The following is a 27538-nucleotide window of genomic DNA, read 5'->3' on the forward strand; positions in this document are numbered from 1 at the left end:
AAATGCACTTTAATAATTCAGATAATACATTTTGACAAAATAATTCGTATTTCGTTTTCTTCTTTATACTGAACACAATAAAATTTATATTATTTGAAATAAACCGTTTCAAATAATTATACATAATGACGAAATTACCCAAATATTACATAGAGTAGAAACTTCGTGATAAATTTTGAAATATAATTTCAATATTTCATCGCAAGAGGGCAGATACAATAATCTAGTGATGTTTTCTCTTCTATGTCTGTACTGAATCAGTATCTCATAATTCATGATATAAACCTCGTGTTAGCGGTTAGAAGAAATTACGTACTTGAAATATAGGTTAGCGTGTGTATTTTAAACATTGATAAAGATACTGCAACAATTTCTAAATTCAGTACGCTAATGTAAATTTATATCGTTAAAATTATGGCGGTACGTGTGCAATTCGAAAATAATAATGAAGTCGGAGTTTTCTCCAAGTTGACAAATTCTTATTGCCTCGTAGCAATTGGTGGTTCTGAGAATTTTTACAGGTAAAGATAAGTATAAATCGATACCACTTTATCTATAATCGCATCAATAACAGACTATAGAAAATTACATTATATTGCGCAATAATTTTCTCAAACGACTTGTTAAATTTATAACATGTGACATGTGTTGACATAAAATATTCATAATTTATAAAATATAAATTATTGGTTAATTACAGTGTGTTTGAGGCAGAATTAGCTGAAACTATACCTGTAATACACGCATCAGTTGCAGGATGTCGTATAATTGGACGATTATGCGTTGGTAAGCAAAATCAAAATTTTAACTTTCAAAATTACGTTTAAATAAAATAAATAAATAAATAAATATATTTGAACAGGAAATAAAAATGGATTGTTGGTTCCAAATACGACGACAGACACAGAATTACAGCACATTCGAAATTCACTGCCAGATAAGGTTAAAGTACAAAGAGTAGAAGAAAGATTATCTGCCTTGGGTAATGTTATTGCCTGTAACGATTATGTGGCTTTAGTACATCCTGATCTTGATAGAGCAAGTATTATATACATTAAAAATAAATGTTAAGCTTGTCCTATTGCAATATTTATAATTGATATAATTCCACAGGAAACGGAAGAAATTTTAGCAGATACATTGAATGTAGAAGTATTTAGACAAACTGTGGCAAGTAATGTTTTAGTAGGATCATATTCTGTATTATCAAATCAAGGTGGATTAGTTCATCCAAAAACATCCATACAAGATCAAGATGAATTGTCATCTTTGTTACAAGTGCCACTTGCTGTAAGATAATTTTCATATTTAAAAAATAAAAATTTAAATATTTATTATATTATATTATCAAAATAAAATATGTAGGCAGGTACAGTAAATAGAGGCAGTGACGTTATAGCTGCAGGAATGGTTGTAAATGATTGGGTGTCCTTTTGTGGTATGGATACAACTTCAACAGAACTTTCAGTTATTGAAAGTGTTTTTAAACTTAATGAAGCTGCACCAGCTGCCATTACATCAACTATGCGTGCATCACTTATAGAAAGGTAATGTACATTAGATTATAACATTCAAATGTATTGTAACTTAACTAATTTCTTTTTTATTTATTTCAGTATGTCTTAAAGTCAACCTCTCTAAGAGAGTGTAAAAATGATTAACAGTAGGCTATGTATGTACATAAATACAATATTTATGTCAATACAACTGCACAAAAAGAATAATAATATTGTGCTTTCAAACTAATTTCATTAAGCACATTTTCTGTATAATTCCAATATAAAATAATTGTGACAAAATTCTGTAAAATTTATATAAAATATATTAAGTTTATTATAAAATTATTAAGTTTTACTATGGACTACTCAAATAATTATTAATTGAGTGTAATATAATTTTCAATTCTCAAAAAAAAAAAAATAAATAAAAAATAAAAATAAATAAATTCAATAATAAAATGTTAATTTAATTATATAGAAAGAAATTAATACTTACCTTTATTACATCTTATGTCAAAAACACTTGATACTTGATACTGTGTATTAGAAAATATCTTATCACAAAAATTTTTAATTTTGTTGATATTTTTTTTAATGTATGAATTTATAAAATATAACTGCATAAAACAGAAATATTCTATTGAAATATATTTTAATCAATAATATTCTCTTTGAATACAAACATTTTTTTGTGTTAAAAATGTAAATTATTTCGATTCTGACCCCACCTTATTTAGTAAATGAGCTATTGTGAATAACATTGTGCGGATCAGCCTGCTAATTAAATTTATTACAAATAAAAAGGGGCAGCCTGAATTTTAATAATTTTGATCAACAAGACTAGAGTAATGGTAATTGTTCGGTATGTAACAATTCGGAAGCAGCTGAAGAATCTGCACACATAACTAATGTAATACCTGCTTGATAAGATGCAGGAATACGAATGTGAGTTACTCCAGTAGATAAGTTATTGAGTTGGCGTCTCTGGGTCATTGCTTCGCGTATCATATTTACAACTTGACCTGATAATAATAAGCGATACAAAAATAATATTAAATATTTTTATAGAATAAATAATTTCGAATTGTTTAAATAATATACATACCAAAAACATTGAGCTTTCGCCACTTTTGATCCATAGCAGCGAGTGGTGTTAAGTCCGTATTAGGATTCCAATGAGCTAAGACATCCGCTCTTCGTATTAATAAAATACTAGGACTTACAAGTTGATGCCAAACATACTAAAAAATTGATTAAATTTATATAATATTTAAGTAATTAATTAATTTATTTAAATAATAAAAATTTATTTAAATAATAACCTGTTCAGGTAAACACTCTAATGGATTAGTTAGATAAATTCCTGCTTGTCCAACACCAAATATCATTTGGTGATGCCATGCATCTGGAATATCGCATCCTTCTCCACAATGTTGTAAATTTAGCGTTGCTATGGGTGCAGCACCTAAAATACGCTGGTATATCTATATTGTTGATTCATACTTTATTGATTACATACCTTTTGATATCCAATAATGTAACCAATGAGACAATGAAACTTTTCTTTCTGGATAAAATGCAAAAAATTTTGTTATAACTGACCCATTGGTACATAAAGCTATGCCGCGAGCCAGATCTCCGTGTGTCGATCCAGCCACTGATCGACTATATAAATATCGGGGTAGTGGTGTACCTGGTTCTCTTTGTCTAGTATTCACACCTTTTACTAATGTTTCTAATGAAAATGGGACATTTAAAGCCAACTACGAAAATTATTTTAAATTAATTGAAATAATCTTAAATTTAATTTAAATACAAATATTTAATAATAATAAATATATACCAAAGCATTTATTGCAGCAGTAGCACCACATGCAGATGTTCCTATTTGAGTTACTTGTTTTACTGTAGCTTCTTGTTCACTCCATAACATAACTTTCTCAATTGGTAAAAGGCCGTCTAAACGATCGTTAGATAATTCGTTTTCCTATATATATATATGTATATATATATTAACAAATAAATTATCATAGCTACATGTAATATATAACAATATATCAAATTATAAGCTATATTAACTAGATTTGAGTCACCACTCTGATTAAATGCAGCTTGTTTATTGAGCATCAATTTCTTTGCCATCATACGATGATAAAGAGTCGAACTGAGATTCACTCTCCTAGAATTTAAATTCGAATTTTCTGGAATGGAAGCTGATGAAGATTCAACCCATAATTCTGCATCTGAATCTCTATTGTCACCCGGTGAAATAAGATCGCCGCTTGTATTATGATATCCATATGATTCTCGTAAAGGACATCTTGTATTACGATACATTTTACTGGTTTCCCATTTTCCTATAAATTAACAATTCAATATAATACTTTAAATGAATAATCTATTATTTCAATATATTCCAAAATAACAAAAATGATATACCAATTGCATTACTAGTACTTGGCATCCATGGAGAAGGATAATTTGGTTTTATACTTGGTTCAGAACTATATGGATTACTACTGGAACATTGCTGAATCTCTGCATTATTCACATTTTGTACAGTTTGCTTTGAGTTCTGAGATGTAGTTGCAATTCCTTGTTTAGTCACAACTTTACCACTACTTAAATCATTTAATACTGGATCAGGATCTACATTGTCTAATGCTATATTCTGTATATCTTCATTAATAGAGGCCAAATCACTGTCTCCTGTATCCTATATTTTAAAATATTAAAATAATAAATATATGTGAATACATTTTATCATCACAATTCAATACCTGCTCACAAGAAGGCCCAGGATCAAAGTCCATTTCCAAAAAATCCATTTCTGGACTTGATCTACCACTGTGGCATTGTTCTTCCTCTTCATGTTCTTCCACTTGTCCTTGATTTACTTCTTCCTTTTGAATCAAATGAACTGCATCATCATTTCCCTTATATGTATAAATACAATAATCTTCTCCATCTGACATGTCACCTTCATTTCCAGAACTCGAATCTCTCCTCTCATTTTGTTCTCTTTGTGTATTCTAAAATCATATGAGTTAATAATAAAATTAAATTTTTTATGTTAATATGTTACAATAAAATAATGAAAGAACTTACTTTTTGCAATCCACTCGGTCCTGCTATTTCCCTATTTCCATTAATATTAGGTCTCAAAAAACAACATGTTCCTTGACTTGTTGAACCTATACTACCTCCTATATTATTTAACAAGCTATTAGTTCTATAGGACCTTGATACCCAGACACTGTCTACTTCAGGACTAGAGTCTGAACTGCATGACACTTTTGGTGGACATTTTTCAATTCCAGAAATATAATCTACATTATTTTTCATATCAATATCTTCATTTGGTTTAATTGTTGTTAAATTTGACTGTATTGTGGATGAAACTGATGCTGAATTATTTAAATATAAAGTAGCATTTGATGTAGTACCAGAATTATAAGTTCCTGATATACCATAAGTATGATTCATATGCATATTATTTTGACTTGAAGATAAATTTAAATTCATAGGAGGTTTAGGCAAATTCAAAGCACTTGTGCTCATTACAGTCTTATGCTTCAATTGACTTGTAACATTAGTGTTTACAGTCTGAGATTTAATATTGTTAGCATTTAAAAACATGGGAGATACACTTGCATTTAATATGTCTTGATTTGTATCTTGGTCCATAGTATTATTAAAACTGGTACACGTAGTATCTTCTGTAGATTTTGTACCATTAGCGAATGCAATTGAAGCCTTTGAAGACAAATGATTCTTGGCACCATTATCATTCAATTTATTACTTAATTTTATTTGATCTCCATTTAATTTACTTTCAAGTTGTATAATTTTAGTTGACTGTTCAATTGATTTATTGCTATTTTTTTTTAAATTTTCTTCTAATCTTGTACCATTTTTATTTTGACTGTTACTTGCACCTTCTTCAGAATTCATATTATTTTTAAGATGATAGCACCAAATTACCTATTAAAAAAACAAAGTAAAATAATTTCACTATTTTACTTTTAATTATGAATATATTATATTAGTATGTAATTTTTAATTACTTTTTTTTATTAATTATAATCGAAAAAATGTTTTACATACAAGTATTATAACTGTCATATAAAAATATGTATGATAAAAATGTGTTAGTAGTATATAAGTAGTATTTACCTTCGAATTATTTTTTAACACGATTATACAGAGTTTAACATTAGTTTCTTTCTAAGTAAGTTTAGATTACAAAAAACTAAATGTGTCAGTCTTCGATTAATAAAATTATCAACAATTAAAAAAATTGCTGTCTTGCGAGTATGCTGTTCTGTCAAGTGAAAAGAATGAAAGGCCTCACTGCCTCACTAACATTTTCTCTCATATAAGTTCCGGAAGTCAGCTGATTAGTAGAAACAAATGTAGTTACACACAAGTCTGATATTTTTACACGTTTCTTTTTCAACAAACCTATTTAATCATTCATAATAGTATATAGTAATTTACATTGAGTTTTATTAATATAAACACAAACGACATTGAGAAAAATTCTCTTAGCTCTTTTTCACAATAAGATAATCAAACATTTACAAAATATCATTATACGCGTTACGTTATACATTTATTATTTGTCTGAAAGGAAATACTATCTAGAGTTTCTTTTAAATTAGGAATCATCATAGTATAGTGTACAAATAATGTATTCTTACACTTCAAGGAAAATATCAACCAATCGTAAAGATTCGTATAGCTATTTGTGCACTTAGCTATAATAAATCATATATTTATAATATATATAGTATAATCAATGTAATTTATATATTGATATTTAAATACTATGACTAAATTATATAATTAATAATATGTTTCATAAAAAAAATTCAATAAAAAAATTGCAATGTTATGATTTCCAAACATTAGATATATTTACTATACATTATCTAGAAATTTAGATAACGTCAAAGGAATGAATATAAAAAATTCAAGATCGTTAGTTTCTAGAATCACATTGTTTTGTTTTGATCAAGAACAAATTCAATCATTTTCTATTTACAATTATTTAGATTTTAAATATTATAAGATTATTTTATAGAAAACTAAAGGAAATAAAATTTTCTTATATACAAAAATTCTGTATTCAGATTTTAAACGAGCTGAATGAATGAATCAGTTATGATTCTATACATAAATAAATAAAATATTATTGAATTTTTGTGTACGTGTGATCAATTCAATTAATTAAATAGTATTCATAATGAATATTGTTCGAATTAATTCGAGAAATGTGATTTTTATTCTTCTGGCGATTTTTTCGACTACTGTCAAACAGGCTCATATGGGTTATGGTAAATTATATATTAAGTTCGATTAAATATTTACATAAAATATTTCTAATAATACTTTGATTACAGAGACTGCAATTAAATATGCTCAAAGAGAAGCTAATGTAAACTCTACACCAGCATATAGTAGTACAAAGGTAGTAATATATAAAAATTAAATTGTTTTTATTCAAGAAAAAATATGTTTAAATAATTATAAATTAAATAATTATAATATTAATAGGAAGAAATTTCAAGATTATGTCCAAGTGGTATTACTTGTTCACAATTAAGTGGAGATTGTATAAAATGTAATTTAGATCCTAATTGTGTATATGGAGCTGTATATGTTGCTAATTGTTCTGTTCTAGAACATATTGATTGTGTTGTAAGTTATACAATATTATATATTATTGCACATGTCATATATTTTTATATTATTTAATATGTTAAACTTCAAGGGTGAGCAATCCTTTCAAAAGAAATATATATGTCGTTACTGTTATCAAACAGAACATTGGGAGCATGAATGCCATCAAAAAAATTCTTGTAGTTCTGTTGCTTCTCCACGACAATATTACAGAACAAATTGTACAGTAAATGGTGATATATTATGTCTAGGAAGACGTAAATTTATGAAAAATTTATTATGCAATTGGACTGTGGGATATCGTTGGTCTACTGCTTTAATTTTAAGCATCACATTAGGAGGCTTTGGAGCTGATCGGTATGTTATATATTTCGTGAATTGAATGTTGAATAAAAATAATCTATATTTTGAATATGTATTACAGATTCTATTTGGGTCATTGGCAAGAAGGAATTGGTAAATTGTTTAGTTTTGGAGGACTTGGAGTATGGACATTAATTGATGTAATGCTTATTTCTATGAGATATTTAGGTCCAGCAGATGGATCATTATATATTTAAATAGATTTAAAAACAATCATATTGTATATAAAAAAAGGAGAAAAATTTATAATTTCAACATTAGTTTTATATATGTATATTACTTATTCAGTCAAATAGTAGTATTTAAATAAAATATGAGAATTTTATTTATCACTTTTCAAAGAACTGAATTGTAATGTGATATGTACATACATAAATCATTAAATAGAAACTTTCATAATCATAAGATCTTTATTATTATATAATGTTTAATTTTATTATCTAATTATCCTAATTTAAATCATCAATATTTCATCAAATTATAAATAATTTTTCAATTATTCATATTTAATTAATTTAATTTACACAATAAATTTTATTGTATTTTCTATTGTTTAATAATTAATATACAATTTTTAATTTCATTTATTTTTGTAATTGATTGATTAAAAATGAGAATTTATTTACTCAACTCCCCTCTAGCGGAATTATTCATAAAAATTTTACGACGTTACTGAGTTAGTGTGTGTCTTATAAACTGTGAAAGTAAATAGAGTTTTGATTAAATTTGATTGTGTGAACGACAAAAGGATAAATATTTAACAATGTACGTATGTAATAAAGAAACTATTTTATTTTTTATATATCATTATAAATTTTGCATCTCATAAATTCACTATATAGCAATATATTTATCGAATGTTTCGTGTTAACCTTAAAATAAAATGTCTAATTACAGGAAGGACAAAAGTTTATCAAAACTCGAAAGCATGGCAGATGTACGAGATATATTAGACATCGAGGTACCTACTACTAGTGAGCTCACAAAAGAATCAATTATAGGCAGTGATAAAAAAAATCGTAAAAAATATGAATACAAAGTACCAAAGAGGCCAGAAGGCATGCATCGTGAAGTCTTTGCATTGCTCTGTAAAGATAATAATGATGTACCACCGTTATTTCCAACGGATACTGCAAAAGGATACAAACAAGTTAGAGCTAAACTTGGTATGAAAAAAGTTAGACCATGGAAATGGACACCATTCACTAATCCGGCTAGGACAGATGGTGCTGTTTTTCACCATTGGAGACGAGTTGCAGATGCTGGAAAAGAATATCCTTTTGCTAAGTTTAATAAAAAGGTTCCTATTCCAACATATACCAATGCAGAATATGTTCAGCATTTAGTTACAAATGGTTGGACGAGAGCAGAAACCGATCATTTGTTTGATTTGTGTAGGAGGTTCGATCTAAGGTTTATCATAATCAAAGATAGATGGGATTGCACAAAATTTCCTGCAAGATCTGTAGAAGATTTAAAAGAAAGGTAGATAATTATTTCAAACTCTTCAATTTCTATTTGTATATTTGTATATTTTATTGTTTAGATATTACCAAGTTTGTGCAGCTTTGACAAAAGCAAAATCTCACACTGATAAAGTTTATATATTTGATGCTGAACACGAAAAACGCAGGAAAGAGCAATTAAAAAAATTATTTGAAAGAACACCGGAACAGGTAGAAGAAGAGCAAATGTTATTAACTGAATTAAGAAAAATTGAACAAAGAAAGAAGGAGAGAGATAGAAAAACTCAAGATTTGCAAAAATTAATAACAGCTGCTGATCATCAAGCTGATCCAAGAAAGAATGAAAGAAAACCAGCAAAGAAAACTGGAGCTTCTGCTCGAAATAGACCAAACAAAGCAGATACCTCTCATGTAATAATCATAATTATATTTTTATACTATATTGAGAGATATTAAAGTGAATTATATAATTTTGCAAAAATGTATTAATATAAATTAAAATTTTTAGACAGTGGAATCAGCTGGAATTAAATTTCCAGATTTTAAAAATAGCGGTGTTTCTCTTCGTTCTCAACGAATAAAGTTGCCGAGTAGTTTGGGTCAAAAAAAAATGAAGGGTATTGAACAAATGCTCAATGAACTTCGAATAGGTATAATCGTCAAATATATAGTTTATTTTTTATTTTATTTTTCTTGATTTGATTTTATATATACGATTTTCTTAAAGAATTAAATCCACCACCTACTGAGCAAATATGTCAACAATTTAATGAATTAAGAAGTGATATCGTTTTGCACTATGAACTTCGAAGTGCATTATCGACATGCGATTATGAATTGCAATCCTTGAGGCATCAATATGAAGCTTTAGCACCTGGAAAGGTACATTATTTAAATGATAAATTTCAATTTTTCTGAGAAATAATATAAATGTAATCAAATTTTCAGACATTAACGATACCACCTGCCTTATTACCAAAAACAGAGCCTGAAGTTAAAGCAGACATAATAGATGTGGTGGGTTCACCCAGTATGCCATCTATTACCCACTAATTTTTTTAAACAAATTGCCAAAAATTGTAAATAATTTCTTATATCGAAATGCGATATTGCGGATCACCGAGTACGTTTATTTCATTCTCCTGTATAATTTTTTTATTTTTTATTAGATAAGAATTAAAAATAATTTAACAAAATGTTGAAATCATTGAATAGAAATTTTTTTTCCTTTCCCATAATTTCATTATATCATTATAAGGTGTACAGATAACAAACAATAATAAAATAACTGGAACGAGGCGTTAATTACTTATATATCTGTGTATTTTATATTGTCGACAAAAAGTAACAATGTACGGTCAAACCGTATAATTTATCTACAACAATCTACAATAGATTACAATATGTTGTTTTGTTTTTGTTGAGGGTTAGAGGGAGGCAGGAATATTAGAATAACGGGAATTGGATTTTTTTTCGGAAGGAACGGGAAATCAGGTTAAAAGTGTGGAGGAAAGATAGTCGATGCAGGCCTTTCTTCGTTCGTGCTCCGCGCGCGCGCGCGCGCGTTAATCGCGATACAGTTGACTGTTTTAATTCTATATTAAATTACTCGATAGCTCTAGCCGTACTTGGTACGGAATAATGCATATATATCTGGTTCTTAATGATCGATAACCCACCGCCCGACTTTTCCATCTACGCCGTGCCGTGAGGACTCTCTCGGTCAAAGTTAAGTATAAGGAAAAATTGGGCACAACGTTGGCTGGCATCGTTGACCCGCATATCCGATCCATTGTTCGCGAATCGTGCATCCTCTCGTCTCTCTCTCTCTCTCTCTCTCTCTCTCTCTCTCTCTCTCTCTCTCTCTCTCTCTCTTTTTTCTCTTTTTCAATTCATGAGCTGACGCTTCGATCGCGGTCATCCTGATAATATGTCATTTATTTTTTAAACAATATAATATGTATTATATTATAGAATATTATTCTTTTTTCGATATTCAAACTATTTAAACTAATACTCAAGCGGGTTGATCGAAATTGCGTACTCAATTTAATTTTTTCCAATATTCTTGATTTATTTTTGAAAAGTAATTTTTTTTTCAACAATTTGACTCGACCAATTGGAAAGCGAAATAAAAGAATACGTTCATCAATTTTTCATCGTCCAATTTGTACGTGAGAAACAAAGTGAAATGAATTTTAAAAAGATCAAAATACGAAGTGTTAAATTTTGTTCAATTGACAAGGAAAATGACATAATCGTAGCAATGGAACAAGCAACTTTAAAGCTTTCAAAGAAATTCTAAAGATACATGCATCTTTGCGCGATAGCATTTCTCTGGAGAAATGCATACTTTTATAGGTTGGTGCCTCAAACGAATACTATAATAGAATATTGAATATTTTGAAGATCGTTCTAAAAACGTTTAAACATAAAATGAAACAACAATATTTTAATCCCTTATAATTCTTTTTCAAAGAAAAATCTTTAATTCTCAGGTGAGACAATAGAAGCGAGGGATGATAAACGATTGAACGCGTCAACCTATTTTTATCGCATTTTTCAATAATATTTTTTTATTTTTGTAATATTTCGACTGGTTTATTAATCGACTCGCACATTTTTTCATGACGAGACAAGCACGATCTTTGGTTCTGGCACAGCAAACGGGTTGGGTGGAAAGAGAGAAAAAAGTTGAGCCACGAATAAAGGAACACCGCGGCTGGCAAAACACGTGTAAAACGCGTAATACGTGTCTATATGTATATACACACTGCATATACATGTATACATATATACACATATCTGTAGCAATAATAGTAATAATTATAATAATCGTAGCGATAATAATAATAACAATAATAATGAATACGAACAACTTGTAATGTACAGAGTGTATGTGTACAACGAAAGTTCCCTTCGCCTTTTCTTTCAAGTCGTCTTTCTTTATTTTGTTTCCTCTTTTCCTTATTGTATTTCTTTTTCTTTCTGCGCTTGATATTTTGTTTTATTTTACTTTATTATTCTTTCCTTTTTTATACAACGCGAAACCGTCCACAGGGTTATTGATTCGACAACGTTCGAGCGATCCTGCAACTGACCGGAGAAGAGATTTGTCTCGTTATTATTTTATTATTATTATTATTTTTTTTTTTTTGAATTACTTTTGCTGCTTCTTTTTTTTTTTTGTTTCTTATAACATGTAACATGAGAAATCGTATCTTATTCATTAAAGACATTCCCTACACAACACGGCTACGATAATGCGTCATGGATATGTGCGCAAGTGCGTGTGAAATAGAATGGAGGGAGAGACAGAGAGATAGAAAGAGAGAAAAAGAGCTATAGGATGAGGATGGAACGGTCAGAGGTTGAGAAAAGGATGGATGGATGGATGGATGGATGGATGGATGGATGGATGGGAGTGAAAGGGGACAGAGAGAAGGGATGGATGGATGTTAGAATTGAGAAAGAAGAGAGAGACTGCAGAATGGTTGATCGAGTAGGAAGTAAGAATCGGGTGGATTTGGGGTTGTCGAGTGTCCGCACGTACGCGCGCGTACGCACGTGCGCACATAGGCACACGTTCTTTAAAGTTTGTATGTATAGATTTCTGTATATAATATTAATCATTGATTTTTTTTTGTTGGTTGTTGTTATAGCATAACTAGCTTCCTCGTATGTATGTGTATATATATATATATACACATACATATATATATATATACACACACACATAGATATATGTACAATACATATATATGTGAATATATATAGTTGTATTATGTAAGAATAACATGTACGCTCGTCAATTGCATCAAATTTTCTTCTCTCTCTTTCTCAACTCATTCGCATCTCTCTTTCTCTCTCTCTCTTTCATTTTTGCTCACATGCATTTTGTCTCTCTCTCCTTCTCTCTCACTTTCGTTACACTCTCGCATTCATTCTTTCACACATTCGCTTCGGCTTGCCTATAATTTTCTACCTGTATTGTATATAACTACAACGCTATGGTAGACAACAACAAGTAATATTATCCTAAACTTGTTTCACCTGCTTTTCTCTACATCGTATTCGTATATGCCGTAAAAATGTTGTATATAATGATATTAATATCGTTTACATATTTTGTTTTATTGCACGCGGTATCGGTCGCGATGGAACTGTTACATCGAACGAACGTCAAGCGTCCGATTGATATTCGATATTCGATCACTAACTTTTGAACGAGTATGTAACGAACGACACAGTTTTTTTAAAATTAAAATTCAACAAATAATAATGGGGTGGTTGATCTTTTTCGCGAATTCGAATTCTTCAGAATTTTCGTATTTCCATAAAAGTAATTCACGAAGTATCTTCTTACAAGACAAGAGAAAAGAGGGCGATGCAATCGATTTGTGTGTCAATCCTGGACGCTCGTTCGCCAACGATTTGATTCCAACGCGACATTTATACTTTAACATCATCCGGTTATATTTTTATTTATGAATTCTTTCTTTTTTTCTTTTTCTTTTTTTTCTTTTTTTTTTTCTTTTTTTCGAGATTTCATTGTATTCATTTTTTTCTTTTTTTTTATCTTGCATTTAATCGTTAACGCTCAACTCGCACGCGATCAGCGATTTCTCTAGATATAAGCCGAAAATCATCCTGCGTGAGGTGTAAATAACATGGTCGTTGGTGCAGCATTTGTCTTGTCTCCGTTGAAAATACGCTTGTACAGGCGTCCGTACGAAATTACACCATGACTGAGACAAACGAAAAGCGTGGTCGTCTATCGAGAAGATCGATTTGCCGTTTACATATTTGACAGGTATCACAAAAATCGTCAAATCGCTTATCGAGACCTCGTTGTTTCTCGATCAAATTGCATATGCACACTGCAATCCGTAGTAAAATTCATAATATTTATATTTATACATATGTATATATATATATATTTTTTGTCTTTTTTGTTTGTGTACTCGAGTGTATGTGTGGGAGTGTGTATAATATATATGTATATGTATGTATATACGTACTAGGCTGATTTCGTCTAATCGCATGTATCTTAAATATCCGTGAGAAACAGAATCGATCTTTGTACGTTCCAATTTAACCCTAATACTGTCATCGTTCTCCAACTCCACGCTTTTCTTTTAAAACAAAATTTCCTTCTTCTCTCTAGTAATAAATAAACGTCGATATACAACAATAATTTTTTCTTGAACAATAATTTAACAATTTAACTTTGAAATAATTTCACAGATAATCTAGTGGGAATTTCATAAAAATACTACGTTCTCTGTGCAACGTATAACAAAGAAATAATGAGATTGTTGATCACCGATCAACTTGAGATCTTTAAGCGCAAAGAATCGCGATACATTTCACGATTATTCGATTATCGAACTCCCGTTATAACGAGAAAGTGATCACCATTTTACATCATTTTAAAATGTAAAAGCTGTATCGAAAAGGATTAGAGCGCGGAAATATATATGTATATATGTATATATATATCAGGCGCGTGGAACGAATATTCGAGGGCAGAGAAAGGGTTAAATAGAAGAGCGACAATGTCATATATTCGTACGTACGAGCGAAAGAAAGCGTTGCCGTTATAAATTCATTCTATTTCCTCAGACTCTCTTATCCCGACGTATACAACGTTAGACCTTTACATATTTATATGCGCTTGTATATGTAGATAATGTATGTATAATAGTATAATTATTTATAATATTTTATCCATTCTTTTTTTTCTTTTTTGTTTATCTAAATTTCTGCGATAACCTAGGTTCATTCGTCTTTTCGTTTATCTCGTAAAATCCGGATTTTTCAATTATGTCGTATCCAATACGTCTACTACTGCGGCGATGGACGGGGGTAAAACCCTATGTCATGCGACGAATTTAACAATGACAATCATAAAATATAATGTATATGTATGTATATATGTACACATATATATACATATATATATATATATATATACATACGCGAAAAAGAACTGGAACAAACGAGATGACATGTACACATATCTGTGTGTATATATATATATATATATATATATACATATACATATATATATATACATATCTGTACACGCGTGCGCGCACGTTGCAAGAGAAACACCTGTCTGTTGTTGCGTGCAACTAATCACAAAAGACGTGATATACACGTCGAAGATCGATAATTGCCTGCCATCTTTCACGCGTGCAACCTTCGCACGCGCACACACACGTCTCTTATAGTATACATAGTGCGATGTGCGTGTGTGGGTGTGTGCACGCATGCGACCATTAGTGCGTGTCCAATAATCGATCTGCACGCGATTGAATCGTTTATTTATCATCCGAAAACGATATATAATATATATGTATTATATATGTATATATACATACATATAATACGTATTTAATATAATTCTTTAATCGTATGTGTATATATATATATATATATATATATATATAGAATATATATATACTCATATATATATATATATATAGAAACTTTGTAACGTTTTTATTCTTTTGTTTTTTTTTTTTTTATAATTTTCCCTAAGTATCTTATAATTTAAATCTCTAATAATAACCGCTAATGTATATATTTTAGTTATATTTTTTTTATTAAATCGTCAACATCTCCTTCTCTTTGATATGTGCGTTCACGCCTTGTCATTGCCAAGAGAATAATTTTTTTTTTTTTTTTTGGATCGTTAAGCCTTTAATAAGCGAAATTTCTTTTCTCTCTTCTGTTTTCTCCATCCCCTTTTCCCCCATTTTCTAGCACTCTCACTCATTCATACTTGTATGTACATACACTCAAACTCTCAATCTTTCTCGCTCTCTCATACACTGATTCGTGCTGTCGTTTTTTATCCTCCTCTTTCTCTCTTTCTCATTTTTCCTGATGTTTTTTTCTTTCTCTTTTTCTAGACATATAATAACAACCACAATTAACGTTATTGAACGAATGATATTGAAAAAACGATGTTATCAACACGATCGTGTGACATACAGGGAGAATAAACATTTATCTTGTCGTATCAGAAGAGAAACAAACAAGTTTCATATTTCTTTGACTCGTATCACGGAATCATATTTTCCTCGTGACCCATCCGAGTCCAAAACTACTTGACGTATCACGCGTGAATTCGTTCTATTCCATCAATTCGATTATTTGGCAAAATAAGATTCTCTCGTTCATTTCATTTCATTCGCGGATATTCCAAGAATGATAATTGAAAAAATCATATACAAAATTTTACGATTATTTTGATCCGAATGGACAAGCATCTTATGATCCTATGATTCGAGTCATCGCGTGAAAGAATAACTAACGAAAAATGAATTTTCGTTGACGTGTTTAAAGTAAAATGATAAAAAAGACGAAAAAAGAACGAAAAGGGGAAGAAAAATTAGGGCAACCGTGATGACGATCGTGTTGAAACGAACTGGGTCGTAAAATATATTTCGATAAGATCCTTCCTCGGTTTCCTGTTTTCATCGCTCGAACGAAAAGAACCTTTCCACCAGCTTAGATATAAACGCGTTTCGAACGGCGAAAGAAAAATAAGAAATTTTGAACCGTAATTCCCTACAAACGATAGTCTGTCGATACTGGCATTGGTACCATACGCGTACCGACATTTTCGACAACGTAAGATTCGACTTGAACGATCGTTCTTACATACGCGTATATATATATATATTTTTTTTTCATTATTTTTCTTTTTCTTTTTAATATATAAAAATGAATTTCGAGCCGTTAAATATATATAGAATCGGCCGCAACGACGTGTGTCCCGTTACGTCTCGTCGCGAGACGCGCGTCGAAAGTTCAGAGATTAGAATTGAAACTCGATGTCCCCTTTCAACCCTCAACGATGTTTATCCTAAAGTATTATAAAGTACAAATTACGAGCGTGATAATACCACGAGCTTCGAGCATTTCTCCCGACCTTCGCCTTATCACGCGATTTCTCGTTCATCCGTTTTCGTTTCAACGAGAATAACCTTAACGAACTCTCCCTCGTTTATCGTTTACCCTTCTTTTCTCGCAACAATATCTCCTCTTCAACTATACCACGATTGCGATGCACGATTTCGATTTCGAAACGAAAAATTTTCTTCGAGAAAAATACTTTTTTTTTTTGTTATCCGACGATTCGCGATTAAATTCTCTTACCTCTTGAATTCAGGAACTTTCGTTTCGTCTCGACGACGGACAATTTTCTCGTCGAATACTCCTTTCTTCGTATAGATGATCGAGTGCAAGAGGAATTGGTTCGAGAGAAAGGTCGAAAGCTCGAGGAATTGCCTTATTTTGTTCGCGGCCTCGGCCACACCCGTACTGAACGCAGGTCAATTCGCTTCTGTGATGACCAAACGTCGTCTCTTGGCGTTGAACCTGTTGGTAGCGCGCGATTTTTTTCTATGTTTCGACGTATGAATTAATAATCGATCGTTACGATATCAGTACACTCTACGATAACAAATGTTTGATTGAAAACGTTTATAATAATTGAAGCTACACGGAATTTCTTTCTCTCTCTTTCTCTCTTTCTTTCTCTCATTCTCTCTCGCGCAAGCACTCTCTCTCTCTCTCTCTCTCTCTCTTCCTCGGCGTGGTACTAAAAATGCTAAATTGCAAAAAAGAGGCGCCGCCGTTTTTTTATTTCTTTTTTTTACTTCCGTCACTTGTCTCCACCTGTGTATCTCTTGTTCTCCTCTTTCTTTTTTTTTTTAATCTTTTTGTTTCTTTTAATCGTTTTGTTGATCAGTGATCGGTACTTCGGGAAGATCGTATTGTGCATCTTTCGCTACTTGCTTCTCATAATCGTTTACGAAACTATTAAGAAACGCTACGTTCTATCAGCTACTTCGCGCTAAAGATTTCCTCTCCTGCTTTCGTTCGTTTATAATAATCTACGCGCTTTAACGTTGCTCGCTCATTCGTGTCAAATCGTCTCGTGAGAAGCCGCTGCATTCACTCTTCCATTGTCCTTTCCGTCTCTCTCTCTCCCTCTCTCTCTCTCTCTCTCGTTTATACACGCTTTTCATTCCTCTCGCGAATCTCGGTTTTACTTTCACGAATCAATCCGAAACCACGTCTGGCCTGTTTCTTTCCTCGTTGAAGTATCGGTAGTATCGGTAGACGATAAGGCGAACGGCTGACAATTAGACGCGACGATCGGCGATGATCTTCGCTCTTCTTCCTCTTCTTCCGCGATAAGACAAGAGTCGAGAGACTCGATTACCACGGCCGATCGCCACCACGGATCAACGTGGAATTACCGTAATAGTGTTAGAAGCGTAAGATTAATTCGATGCTAGAGACGGTGAAGACGGTGAAACGCGAGGGTCCGAAACAACACTCGGACGTTTTCTTCGCGAGTGTCCTGTGGCAAGAAGAGCGAGAACGATAGGTAAGACGTGTGTTAGCAGCGGCTAAAGAGTTTAAGAACAAGGATGACTCGCAGAGAGAACGGGGACGCAAACACGATGTTTCGTTTTTCTCGAAACTGATCGAGAACCGTTCCACGATTCCCTTCCCTTTTTTAGTTTTTTAGAGTCGAGAGTATACAAAAGTGTGACAACGTTTGAAGTATGCGCGAAGAGTGAAATTTCTCGTTTAATTTCGTTATCGAATCGGTTGAGTTCCCTGTATCTTGTTTTCTTCTATTCTTTCTTTCTTGTTTCTTTGTTCCTCTTCTTCGTTTCTTCTCAGTTTCATCCCAAGTGAATTTCTGGTCTCTCCTCGTTACGATTTGATTCTTTGCGTCAGCTTTTTTGCGTCGTGCGAGTATTTCTTTTTTTTTTTTTTTTTTTTTTTACGTTTTCCCGTTTTTTCTTCTTTAGTAAAAAGCTAGGCCGCTGTTAGGCGTTCAGGCGGTTCCGGATACATACGTCGCTCTTTCTAATCGTCTCGTCGCGCAGCAATCACGCTGCGATTATTATTCACATTTCTTCTCCGCTTTTTTTTCTTTTTATTTTTTTTATTTTTTATTTTTTATGTTTTTTTTTTCGATATTCCTAACTTAGTCGGTATCACGTTATAACTATTTGTTACAATCTACGCGGTCAAAACGATACTTTGAAACATTTTTGTATAATACAGAATCTGTTAACACGAATTAAAAAGTTTTTCTCTTCTTCTTCGCTTTTATCTCTCTGCCACATTCACCCTCCCTCCCTCCCCCCTTTCACTCTTTCATATTCCATTCACACACTTATTATTCGCGCTTATTATCATCTGTACACATCTCTCTCTTTCTCGCTCCATCTCTCGCTCGCTCTCTCGTACTCCTCTGTTTCTCCGCTCGCGTGTACATGTAACAACGATATATAATAATATAATTATTTAACATCGTCTAACGATATCACCATAGCGTGGCGTAGCGTGGCGTCGAAAACTCGAAAGAATTGTTGTTAGTGAAAAATAGCTTAGTGAGAATCGCTCTCGAGATCACGAAACTTCCTTCTCTCACGCATATATATATATATACGTAATCAAAAAGTCTTTTCGTCCTCTTCGGCTTCTCGTATTCCTCGCTCTTCATTCTCTCGTTCCTCGCGCGATCGTTGCTAGCGTTCCTCTTCTACGCTAGAAAGAACGGTGTGCAGTTACTCTCTCGTCGATCGTTTTGGTGAATACCATCAAATAGAAGGTGCAGAGGCAAGCGTCGCGGGTGTTCGATTCGAAGAACGAACGAGCCGGCTGCACCGCGTTCCCTCCAACAGCTTTCCTTTTAATTTCGCTATGAGATTTTAGGAAGGTTCGATCTCTCCTCTTGCGTAGATTATATTTGCTCGATAGTTTCAGTTAGTAATCGAAGTTTAAAAACGGGCACGCCCGGAACCGGAGCCGCGTATCCTCGGGAAAACGAACGCTCGTTCGTCGAAACGAGGGCGGTTCTTCTCGGCTGTTGTTGTTCCTTTCGAAATTACCACAGCCCGCTCGGGAAGCTCTTAAAGGCGTTCTTCTATTTTTTTATACAATCAGAAGGGAGATAAGAAATTTCGTATCCGCGTTGAAAAGATCGATTCGACCGCCGTCGTTTCCGTGATTCGCCGCTTCCGTTCTCGGCGTGCAGGAATGGAGCGTACCTTTGGCAATCGACGAATTCGTTTCCAAGCGGCCAAAAAAACCACGTTCGATATGTTCGATCGGTGGATCCGCAGTTCGTTTATTTTTCTGTTTTTTTTTCTTTGTTCCTTTGGATAATGTCAATGTTTCGCGAATAAAGACGGCGTAACAACGTATGTATCGAAGTATCGCGCGCGTTACCGATCAAAATCGAAACGTTCGTCGTTTCGTCCCTGAATTATTGATTAATTAATTTAATCTCACGACGTCGTTTCGATCTTTCTCCTTCTTTTCTTTGTTCGAAAATTGGAAAAAGCGTGGAAGAAGGAGGATGATCCTGATTGGCCTCGCACATTTTCCCGAAAACGAAAACGAAGCGTCGACCGTCAGAAATCGCATCCGTGTAGATTTTGCGAACACGACACAGTAGATTGGCTATATTCTACGATTATAGGCGAAAAGAGAATGTTGCTTTTTAGAGAGAGAAATCAGCGAGCGGTCAGCCCGTCCATTGCCCAACGAGGGAATCGTTTACCCCGCCAGCAATGGAATCGTGCCAAACGATCGTAAATCGCGATCGAGAACTATATATATATATATTTATTTATTTATATTATTTTACACGATAGCAAATTCATTGTTTCCTTGTGGAACGATTTGGCAGTTCGACTAACGCCACTTGGAAAGTCACGAATCGAAGCATGTCTACGAAAAATATCTCTTCCTTGTTGATTAGATGGACGTAGGTGTAAACCTGGTCGCGAATTCGACGATTCTCGAGAAAAGTCGCGTTGGAAACGAGGAGGAAAAGGAGAGAGTGTTTCGAGATATCGGCGCGTCAAGCTTCGAGCGTACGCGGGAACCTAACGAGTGGCGTCGACGAGCGAATTGTCTGAATAGAGATTCTACATCTAGGATAAGTCGAGATCGTAAGAGAAACGATGGTAGTTTTCGTACGAGTAGAAATACAGGAAGAAGAATAAGAAAGAAGAGAAAGAGTAGTAATAATACTAGTTAATAGTAGTAATAGTTGTAGTAGTAGTAAATAGTAGTAATAGTAGTAGTAATAGTAGTAGTAGTAAGTAGTAGTAATAGTAACAGTAGTAATAGTAATAGAAGAAGAAGAAGGAATAAGAAAAGATTAAAAGGAGGAATAAAATGGTGCAACTGTCTCTCTCTCTCTCTCTCTCTCTCTCTCTCTCTCTCTCTCTCTCTATGATATTATATAAATTATATCGATATTACTTCGCGCAATCGTTGGCACGATCGAGAGACACGCTCGCTGCGTTTCAGCAACGACTGTTCCATCGAACAGGAGGTCGCTGGAATTCTTAACGAGACGAGTATTTTGTTTCAGGTATTTCAAGGTTTATACAATATGTACACGTATCTCGACTAGAACAAAAACGCTTCGTAAACCTGGAGTAACGTGTTAACCGTTTTGGGAGGGTAACGAGATTCTCAGGGAACGAGGGAAGGGGGATGTGGTGCATCAACACTGTTTTCGATAATTATTTCGGGAAGGCTGTTATCGTGTCTTTCTCTTTCCTCTTTTCGATCGATGCGGCGCTCGAGGAAGATTTCTCTCATCGGCCGTGGACCACTCGCCGCCGACGACGATGATAATGACGATGACGAGACCCGTAAATGTGCGTCCATCTACCGTCCTCGTTGGACCTCTACCTTGCTCGGATGTTCCTCCTCGTTCCTAGACCGGGCAGACCAGGAACTCGTACTCGAACATCAGCGAGACGGCGACGAAGACGAAGTAGAGGAGGAACATGGTGAACCCGAGGCCCTTGTTCATCCGCCACTTGAAACAGGCGATGCTCAAGATGACGAACAGCAGCATGCAGAATAGGATCGCTATGCTGCACACCATCCCCACCGAGTTCACTTCCACGGGTCTTCCGTAGATCAAGCCGTACAGCAGCCACGGTACCGGAAGCCTGGGGAGCAGAAATACAACCGAAAATCGAGCCGAATTTCATCACGGTCCAACTCCGTTTATACCAACGAAATTTTCATGCTTGATCGACTTCTTATGTATCTGTCTATAAAATTAAACAAAGGATTAATTCGTTCGTAACGATAAACGATAAGCGATTCTGGTTACAAAATTATTCGTAAAATACCTTTCGTTTGAAGCGTTTTTAGAGAAAAGGAAAATCTTCTCATACGAATGGCTATGAAACTCTTATCGAACGAAAAAAATCATAATCGATGGAGGAAAGGAATTAGATGGAATCCTATCCTATCCTACGACATTCTTCTTATACGCTTGTCGCCCCGTTCAAGAAGTTCGCACAAACGGAGTTCTATTGTATCTGTTAATTCCATTTCGTTTTATCAAGAAAAAAACGTTCGATTATTTCTCTTCATAAAAAAGTATCTCGATTCGACGATTACGCATTTCCTTCGATTTACTACTTTTATACGTACATTTCGCAGAGAGAACTGTTTACGATCAAGTGGCCCGTGACCTCCTTCCACTTGACGTTGCAGCGAATTGAAACTTTTCGCTCGGAAAAAAAAAAAAAAAAAAAGAAGATTTCGAAACACTCCGCGCATACGTCATTCGCGACCAAAGGATTCAACGCGATGTCGACTTTTCTTTATATATCCTGTCGGTTGTCAGTTTATTCGCGACCCCTCTCCCCTCTATCCCTTATCCAACCGCGAGCACACGGAATATTAAAGGAAAAACTGGAACGCGGCAAGAATTGGCGATAAATCTTATTCGATCGTCGCTTTGCGTCGGATCGTCGACCATTATTTTCACCGCCTCCACCAACTCCCGCCTCTAATTCGTAATCTTCGAGCCACGATCGCGCCTTTCCCGATATGTGCGCGCCTTTTCATCCCGAGAGTGGCAGATACGCCCGAATACGCGGTGCACAAACGTTCTCCCCCCACCTTTTCTCTCTCTTCTCGGGCAACGTGCCAGCTGGCATCTCTGCAACGGCCGAATGCGTGCGACCGAATCGATCTTCGATCGACTCCAACCCCGAACACATCTTGGCCGGGAAATCGTGCGTGTGCACGCAGCGTGTGCGTCGAACAGAGCGTGAACGTGGGTGTGTACGCGTTCAAGAGTCCACGTTTCGGCGAAATCGCGGCGGCGAATTGATCTCGATTCGAGTCGTATAAACTGTCGCGTCTGCCCGCGCGCATACGCGCTGCCCCTCCCCCATCTGTGAATACCAGAACCGCTCGAGGGGATTGGAAAAAGGGAGGGGACGGTGTGTGTGTGCGAGACTGGTTATTTGGTTCACGTCAGGGAAAAATTCTGCCACCAAACTCTGTTTGCGTTTATTGTTGGCGTATCTTCTCACCGCATAATCTCTTCTGACGACGTTATTGTCGCCTCAGACCATTATCCCTCGCATCGATTCAAATTTTGGGTCAGAAATATGTTGAGGATACTTCTCCTCCCCTTTAGATCCTTATCTATCGTCGCACTTTCGAGAAGAATATCTTCTATTTTCGGAGATGAAATTTATCGCGGCGTATTTAAAGATATAAGACGATTAAATTAATTGAACTCGATTACTCCCAACGATTTGATTCGCACAATCTCTTCCGCAGTATATCATCGTAGTTAACCGAGCATTAGCTTTTTATTTCTTTTCCCTCTGCTTTCTCTTCCCCTCTCCCGAGAAAATATCGTGGTAATCGAGAGAGAATATTTGCCAGCAAAGAAGTCTATTCTTCCATCGAACGAAAAAAAAAAAAAGAGGGGGCGAGGGATGTGTGGACGAGGTGTGATCGTCGAACGACGATGAGTCGCGTCTGGCATAGCATTTCTACTATTTCACGCGCCAACGATGTAATAATAATAGAAAGGATGCGTGTGTACGTTGAGAAGGGGTTACGAAGATACGAATGGAGAACGGCGAACGCTATTACAGAGAAATAGCGAGAATACCTCAATGGGTTGGCGCAACGACCAATTCCACGCCGCCTCCTCTTGCCTCCATTTGATCATCGGTGAAATTCCAATTTATACGTTCGAATCCTGTTCGTATAATAACTAGATAACGACCGTTCTATCCCCTTGCGAGTTTTTTCAACAATTCATGAATCCACTTCGAATCGGAAGCAAACAAATATATATATATGTATGTGTCTCAATGGAGAAGAATTTTTGGAAAATCACGGAAAATTGTGAACAGCTTTGAAGAATTCGAGATACTTCGTCGAACTTCATCCCCCAAGTTTCGAAACTTTATAATTTAATCATCTCGAATTTGAATGTCATTTAGCCCAGCCTGGAATAATGGATACTTAAATCCCTTTTGCGATAACGCGGCAGAGAAGAAAGATGTATTTTCCAAGTTCGAAGGACGATTCCTTTCTTTCTTTTTTTTTTTTTTTTTCGTTTGTTTCTCAACAATTCCCGATATACAGTTTCCTCCTCCCATTTCGAGAGGATTGTAAACGTATTAAAAATCGCTTACTCGGATCTTCCGTTCGATGACGTTATTCATCTTCCAAGATATCTAAGTTTTTTTTCTTTATGGAACGGCAATAAATGCAAATTAACCTCGCTTCGTTTATCGCGTACAGTATCTTGTTTGTTCGTTGAACGAAGAATAGACGGATATAACAAAAGTCTATAGAACAAAAGTTGTCGCGTACATAAAAAGTTTATAGGAATTACGTTAGTTCTATTAACTGGCAAACGTTGGTGTAATTTTTATCGTCGCTCGCACGATAGTCTCGAGATATTTTTTTTTTTTTAAGATCGTCCGTTTTGGCACGGACAATTAGGTCGTTCGAGACTTTTTCTTTCCTTTTTTTTTTTTTTTTAAACAAACTCTCAAACTCGAGCGAAGAGGTTTTCGCTTACTAATAGCAACGATGGAAAGATTTGATTTAACGAAGCTAAAGCCGAAAGCCCCCCCATCGGCTATCCATATTATCCAATTAAATTGATTGTGGCCGTGCACACGTTTCCGATATTTCCAATAGGTTGCCGATTGGCGAATCTGTCAGAAGACCATTTTCTTCAACCCCTTTCATCGAATAATCGTTCCCGACGTCCAGTAATTTCCGTTCATCGAATACACCCCCTTTCGCCCGTAGCCCGATCGATCCAAAGTCTTAAGAAAAGTTCGCGTGTTATCCGCCATACGAAATGAAAAAATCTTCTTAATCGCCGTGTGTCGAGATTTTACCTAGAATTTATACAGGCGATGATCGTTTCTTCAAATTTCTTTTCTTTGGTGCACAAATATAATAAAATATGCGCAAAATCGATGAAAAAGATCGTAGTAGACGCAATTAGAGCAAGCGTTATAGGTCATCTCGTCGTCTCATCAAGCAACAATTCTTTGCAAAAATCAATCCAGATCAATTACAAATACGGATTACAGTACGAAACGAGAAATCTCTGCGTCGAAATTTCGTCTGGAAAAATATAATTCGACGATATCGATTATAGATCATCTTCGATCTATTCGATTCTATAATCTTCTGTCAGAAAAATCAACGACTAATTAATCCCTAATCACGATCTTTCAATCGCACCGAATTTTTTGAATCGCGCAACGAAAATTTCGAAATAATTTCGTGGACTTGTACGAATAGGATCGAATAGGAATCGTTGAGGCGCGTTATGAATACGCGAGCTAACGAGAGACTCCACCAGCTCAAAGTGACATAATCTCATTACTCTCGCCTTAACCACTTTCCGAAGAATAATGCGCCCATCTCTTTTTTCTCTCGGCTATGATGTAAATTCCCGTAATTGTAATACGAAATAGACTCGGTTAAGTTTCAATTCGTGGCTTTGTGCGAAAGCGGAAACGTTCCAAGGAGAAAGAATATTTAATATATTTCATTCATTCGCGTTCAACTTTTATTCGAATCGTTCTCGTCGAAACTTTGAGAATTCTCGAAATCGAGCTATCTTCATCGAGGTGAAAAAAAGAAAAGAATCTTTGGAAACAAAAACGGAAGATTGGATACTTCCGGAGATTTTCTTCCCTTTCTTATCGACGTCGAATCGAGCGTCCCGTATGAAAATTGCCATAACCTCGATAAAAACTAGCGATGATGACCAGCTATAATCTAAACGTCTATACTCCTCCGACCTAGATCCGATTGCGAGGGAAACAAGTACGGAGAGGGAAGGCGAGAAAACGTCTTTCGATTCGATTTATCCATCGGGATAGGGACGCATCTCTTATCATTATCACAAATCTCCATATGGGCGAGCGATCGCGATAAATAATTCAAGTGGAACATCCCTAAGGTGGAAAAATCCAAGTAACGTAGTTTCCAACGAATTCCATTCGTATTCGTTGCACCGGCCGTTTCCATCCGCGGTGCGAGTTTCATTCCCTGCAGGAATATGGAAAAAAGGAGGCGCACAAAGGAGAAACGGGATTCGTGGCGAATATCGACGTCGTATAACGCTCACCCAACGGTCACGTCGAAGATGTTGCTGCCAACCGAGCTCGACACGGCCATGTCGCCGAATCCTTTCCGCGCCACTATCACGCTGGTGATCAGATCTGGGATGCTGGTGCCGGCGGCGAGGAACGTCAGGCCCATCACTTCCGGTGGAATGCGAACCGTGTCGCCGGCGACATTCGCCCACCAGACCATCAGGTACGAGTAAGCCGCGATCCAAAAGATCGAGCCGATGAACGTCACCGCGAAGAACTTCTTTCCTGTAACAAACAGACCGAATAGAGATCCACGCTATCCTCCTCCATCCACTCTCTCCGTATCCGCTTGAAAAGAGATTCCGCTCAAATCGAATCCCCTTTCTTTCTTCTTTCCCCCATACTCGCTCGCCGCCCAAAACTTCTCCGTTCCTTCTTTGTCTTTCTCTTCGAACCGCGTTTGTTCGAGCGCCCAGTTGGCAATTTCGTGCACAGATTTCAGTGAATAAGCTTTCGTGTGTTTGCGCGTGTGGAAGGAGAGAACGAGTGAATCGGCGGTGCTTGCACCACGCCCAAGACTTTTGTATCGCGATAATCGAAATCTAAGCTCGAATTCTCGCAATTGCATCAGTCGGATAAGGATCCAACGATTTCTTTATCGGTTAATATTATCAATTTCGAGGATAAGCTTTTCCATTAGATTCTCCCTATTGTTCGAGAAACGATCTATCAAGATAAAGAAAATAGAGAATGGAAAAAAAAGCAACTAGATGGATCGAACAAAAAACATCCTCCATCCCGTTACGAAAAGGGATCGTTCGCTCGTGTTCGTCGACTTGCACACTTTAATTATTATCCCGACATCGAGTTTATTAATCACCTAATCGGGATTGGCGGTCTGGACGAAACCGAAAACCGCGAGTCCTGAGATTCCTTTTCTTTTTCTTTCTGTATCACGATATAATAAACAGATCATAAACGAGAACGATTCTCGGGAATTACAATTTCTCTTTTTACGAGTTTCCCCCGCTCCTCCAATGATAAGGTACAACTTGGA

General features: G+C 34.9%; 5 protein-coding genes across 11 annotated transcripts in view; 3 read left to right on the forward strand and 2 right to left on the reverse strand.

Moving 5' to 3' along the window:
* The first annotated feature begins 248 nt into the window (after positions 1–248).
* LOC107992944 (eukaryotic translation initiation factor 6) lies at positions 249–1959 on the forward strand. Its single transcript, XM_017049071.3, has 6 exons — positions 249–521; positions 701–786; positions 863–1038; positions 1114–1290; positions 1366–1547; positions 1617–1959. The coding sequence occupies exons 1-6, from the start codon at positions 415–417 to the stop codon at positions 1624–1626; spliced, it is 738 nt and encodes a 245-aa protein (XP_016904560.1). The 5' UTR covers positions 249–414; the 3' UTR covers positions 1627–1959.
* A 175-nt stretch (positions 1960–2134) lies between these two features.
* On the reverse strand, positions 2135–5682 carry LOC107992943 (uncharacterized). The gene is made up of 10 exons (XM_017049068.3): positions 5676–5682; positions 4608–5483; positions 4280–4531; positions 3939–4215; positions 3579–3856; positions 3343–3486; positions 3019–3262; positions 2822–2964; positions 2605–2740; positions 2135–2521 (listed from the first exon to the last, which is right to left on the reverse strand). The coding sequence occupies exons 2-10, from the start codon at positions 5451–5453 to the stop codon at positions 2340–2342; spliced, it is 2502 nt and encodes an 833-aa protein (XP_016904557.1). The 5' UTR covers positions 5454–5483; positions 5676–5682; the 3' UTR covers positions 2135–2339.
* LOC107992945 (TM2 domain-containing protein almondex) lies at positions 5671–7972 on the forward strand. Its single transcript, XM_017049072.3, has 5 exons — positions 5671–6838; positions 6905–6972; positions 7059–7202; positions 7276–7541; positions 7609–7972. The coding sequence occupies exons 1-5, from the start codon at positions 6748–6750 to the stop codon at positions 7742–7744; spliced, it is 705 nt and encodes a 234-aa protein (XP_016904561.1). The 5' UTR covers positions 5671–6747; the 3' UTR covers positions 7745–7972.
* A 186-nt stretch (positions 7973–8158) lies between these two features.
* Positions 8159–10209, forward strand: LOC107992948 (DNA methyltransferase 1-associated protein 1). Its single transcript, XM_017049077.3, has 6 exons — positions 8159–8312; positions 8445–9032; positions 9094–9424; positions 9522–9663; positions 9741–9895; positions 9962–10209. Coding segments are annotated over exons 1-6 (1323 nt in total). The 5' UTR covers positions 8159–8310; the 3' UTR covers positions 10067–10209.
* A 105-nt stretch (positions 10210–10314) lies between these two features.
* The window catches only part of LOC107992936 (sodium/potassium/calcium exchanger Nckx30C), a 55628-nt gene continuing 38404 nt past the window's right edge, over positions 10315–27538 (reverse strand). For all 7 annotated transcript variants that reach the window (XM_062087443.1, XM_062087442.1, XM_062087441.1 and 4 more), the window contains 2 exons: positions 26514–26766; positions 10315–22035 (listed from right to left, as the gene is read on the reverse strand). In XM_062087443.1, the coding sequence (XP_061943427.1) occupies positions 21795–22035; positions 26514–26766 (494 nt within the window). In that variant the 3' untranslated portion in view covers positions 10315–21794. The remainder of the gene's footprint in view (positions 22036–26513; positions 26767–27538) is intronic.

The sequence above is a fragment of the Apis cerana genome, linkage group LG1, assembly GCF_029169275.1.
Source record: "Apis cerana isolate GH-2021 linkage group LG1, AcerK_1.0, whole genome shotgun sequence".
Classification (NCBI taxonomy): domain Eukaryota; kingdom Metazoa; phylum Arthropoda; class Insecta; order Hymenoptera; family Apidae; genus Apis; species Apis cerana.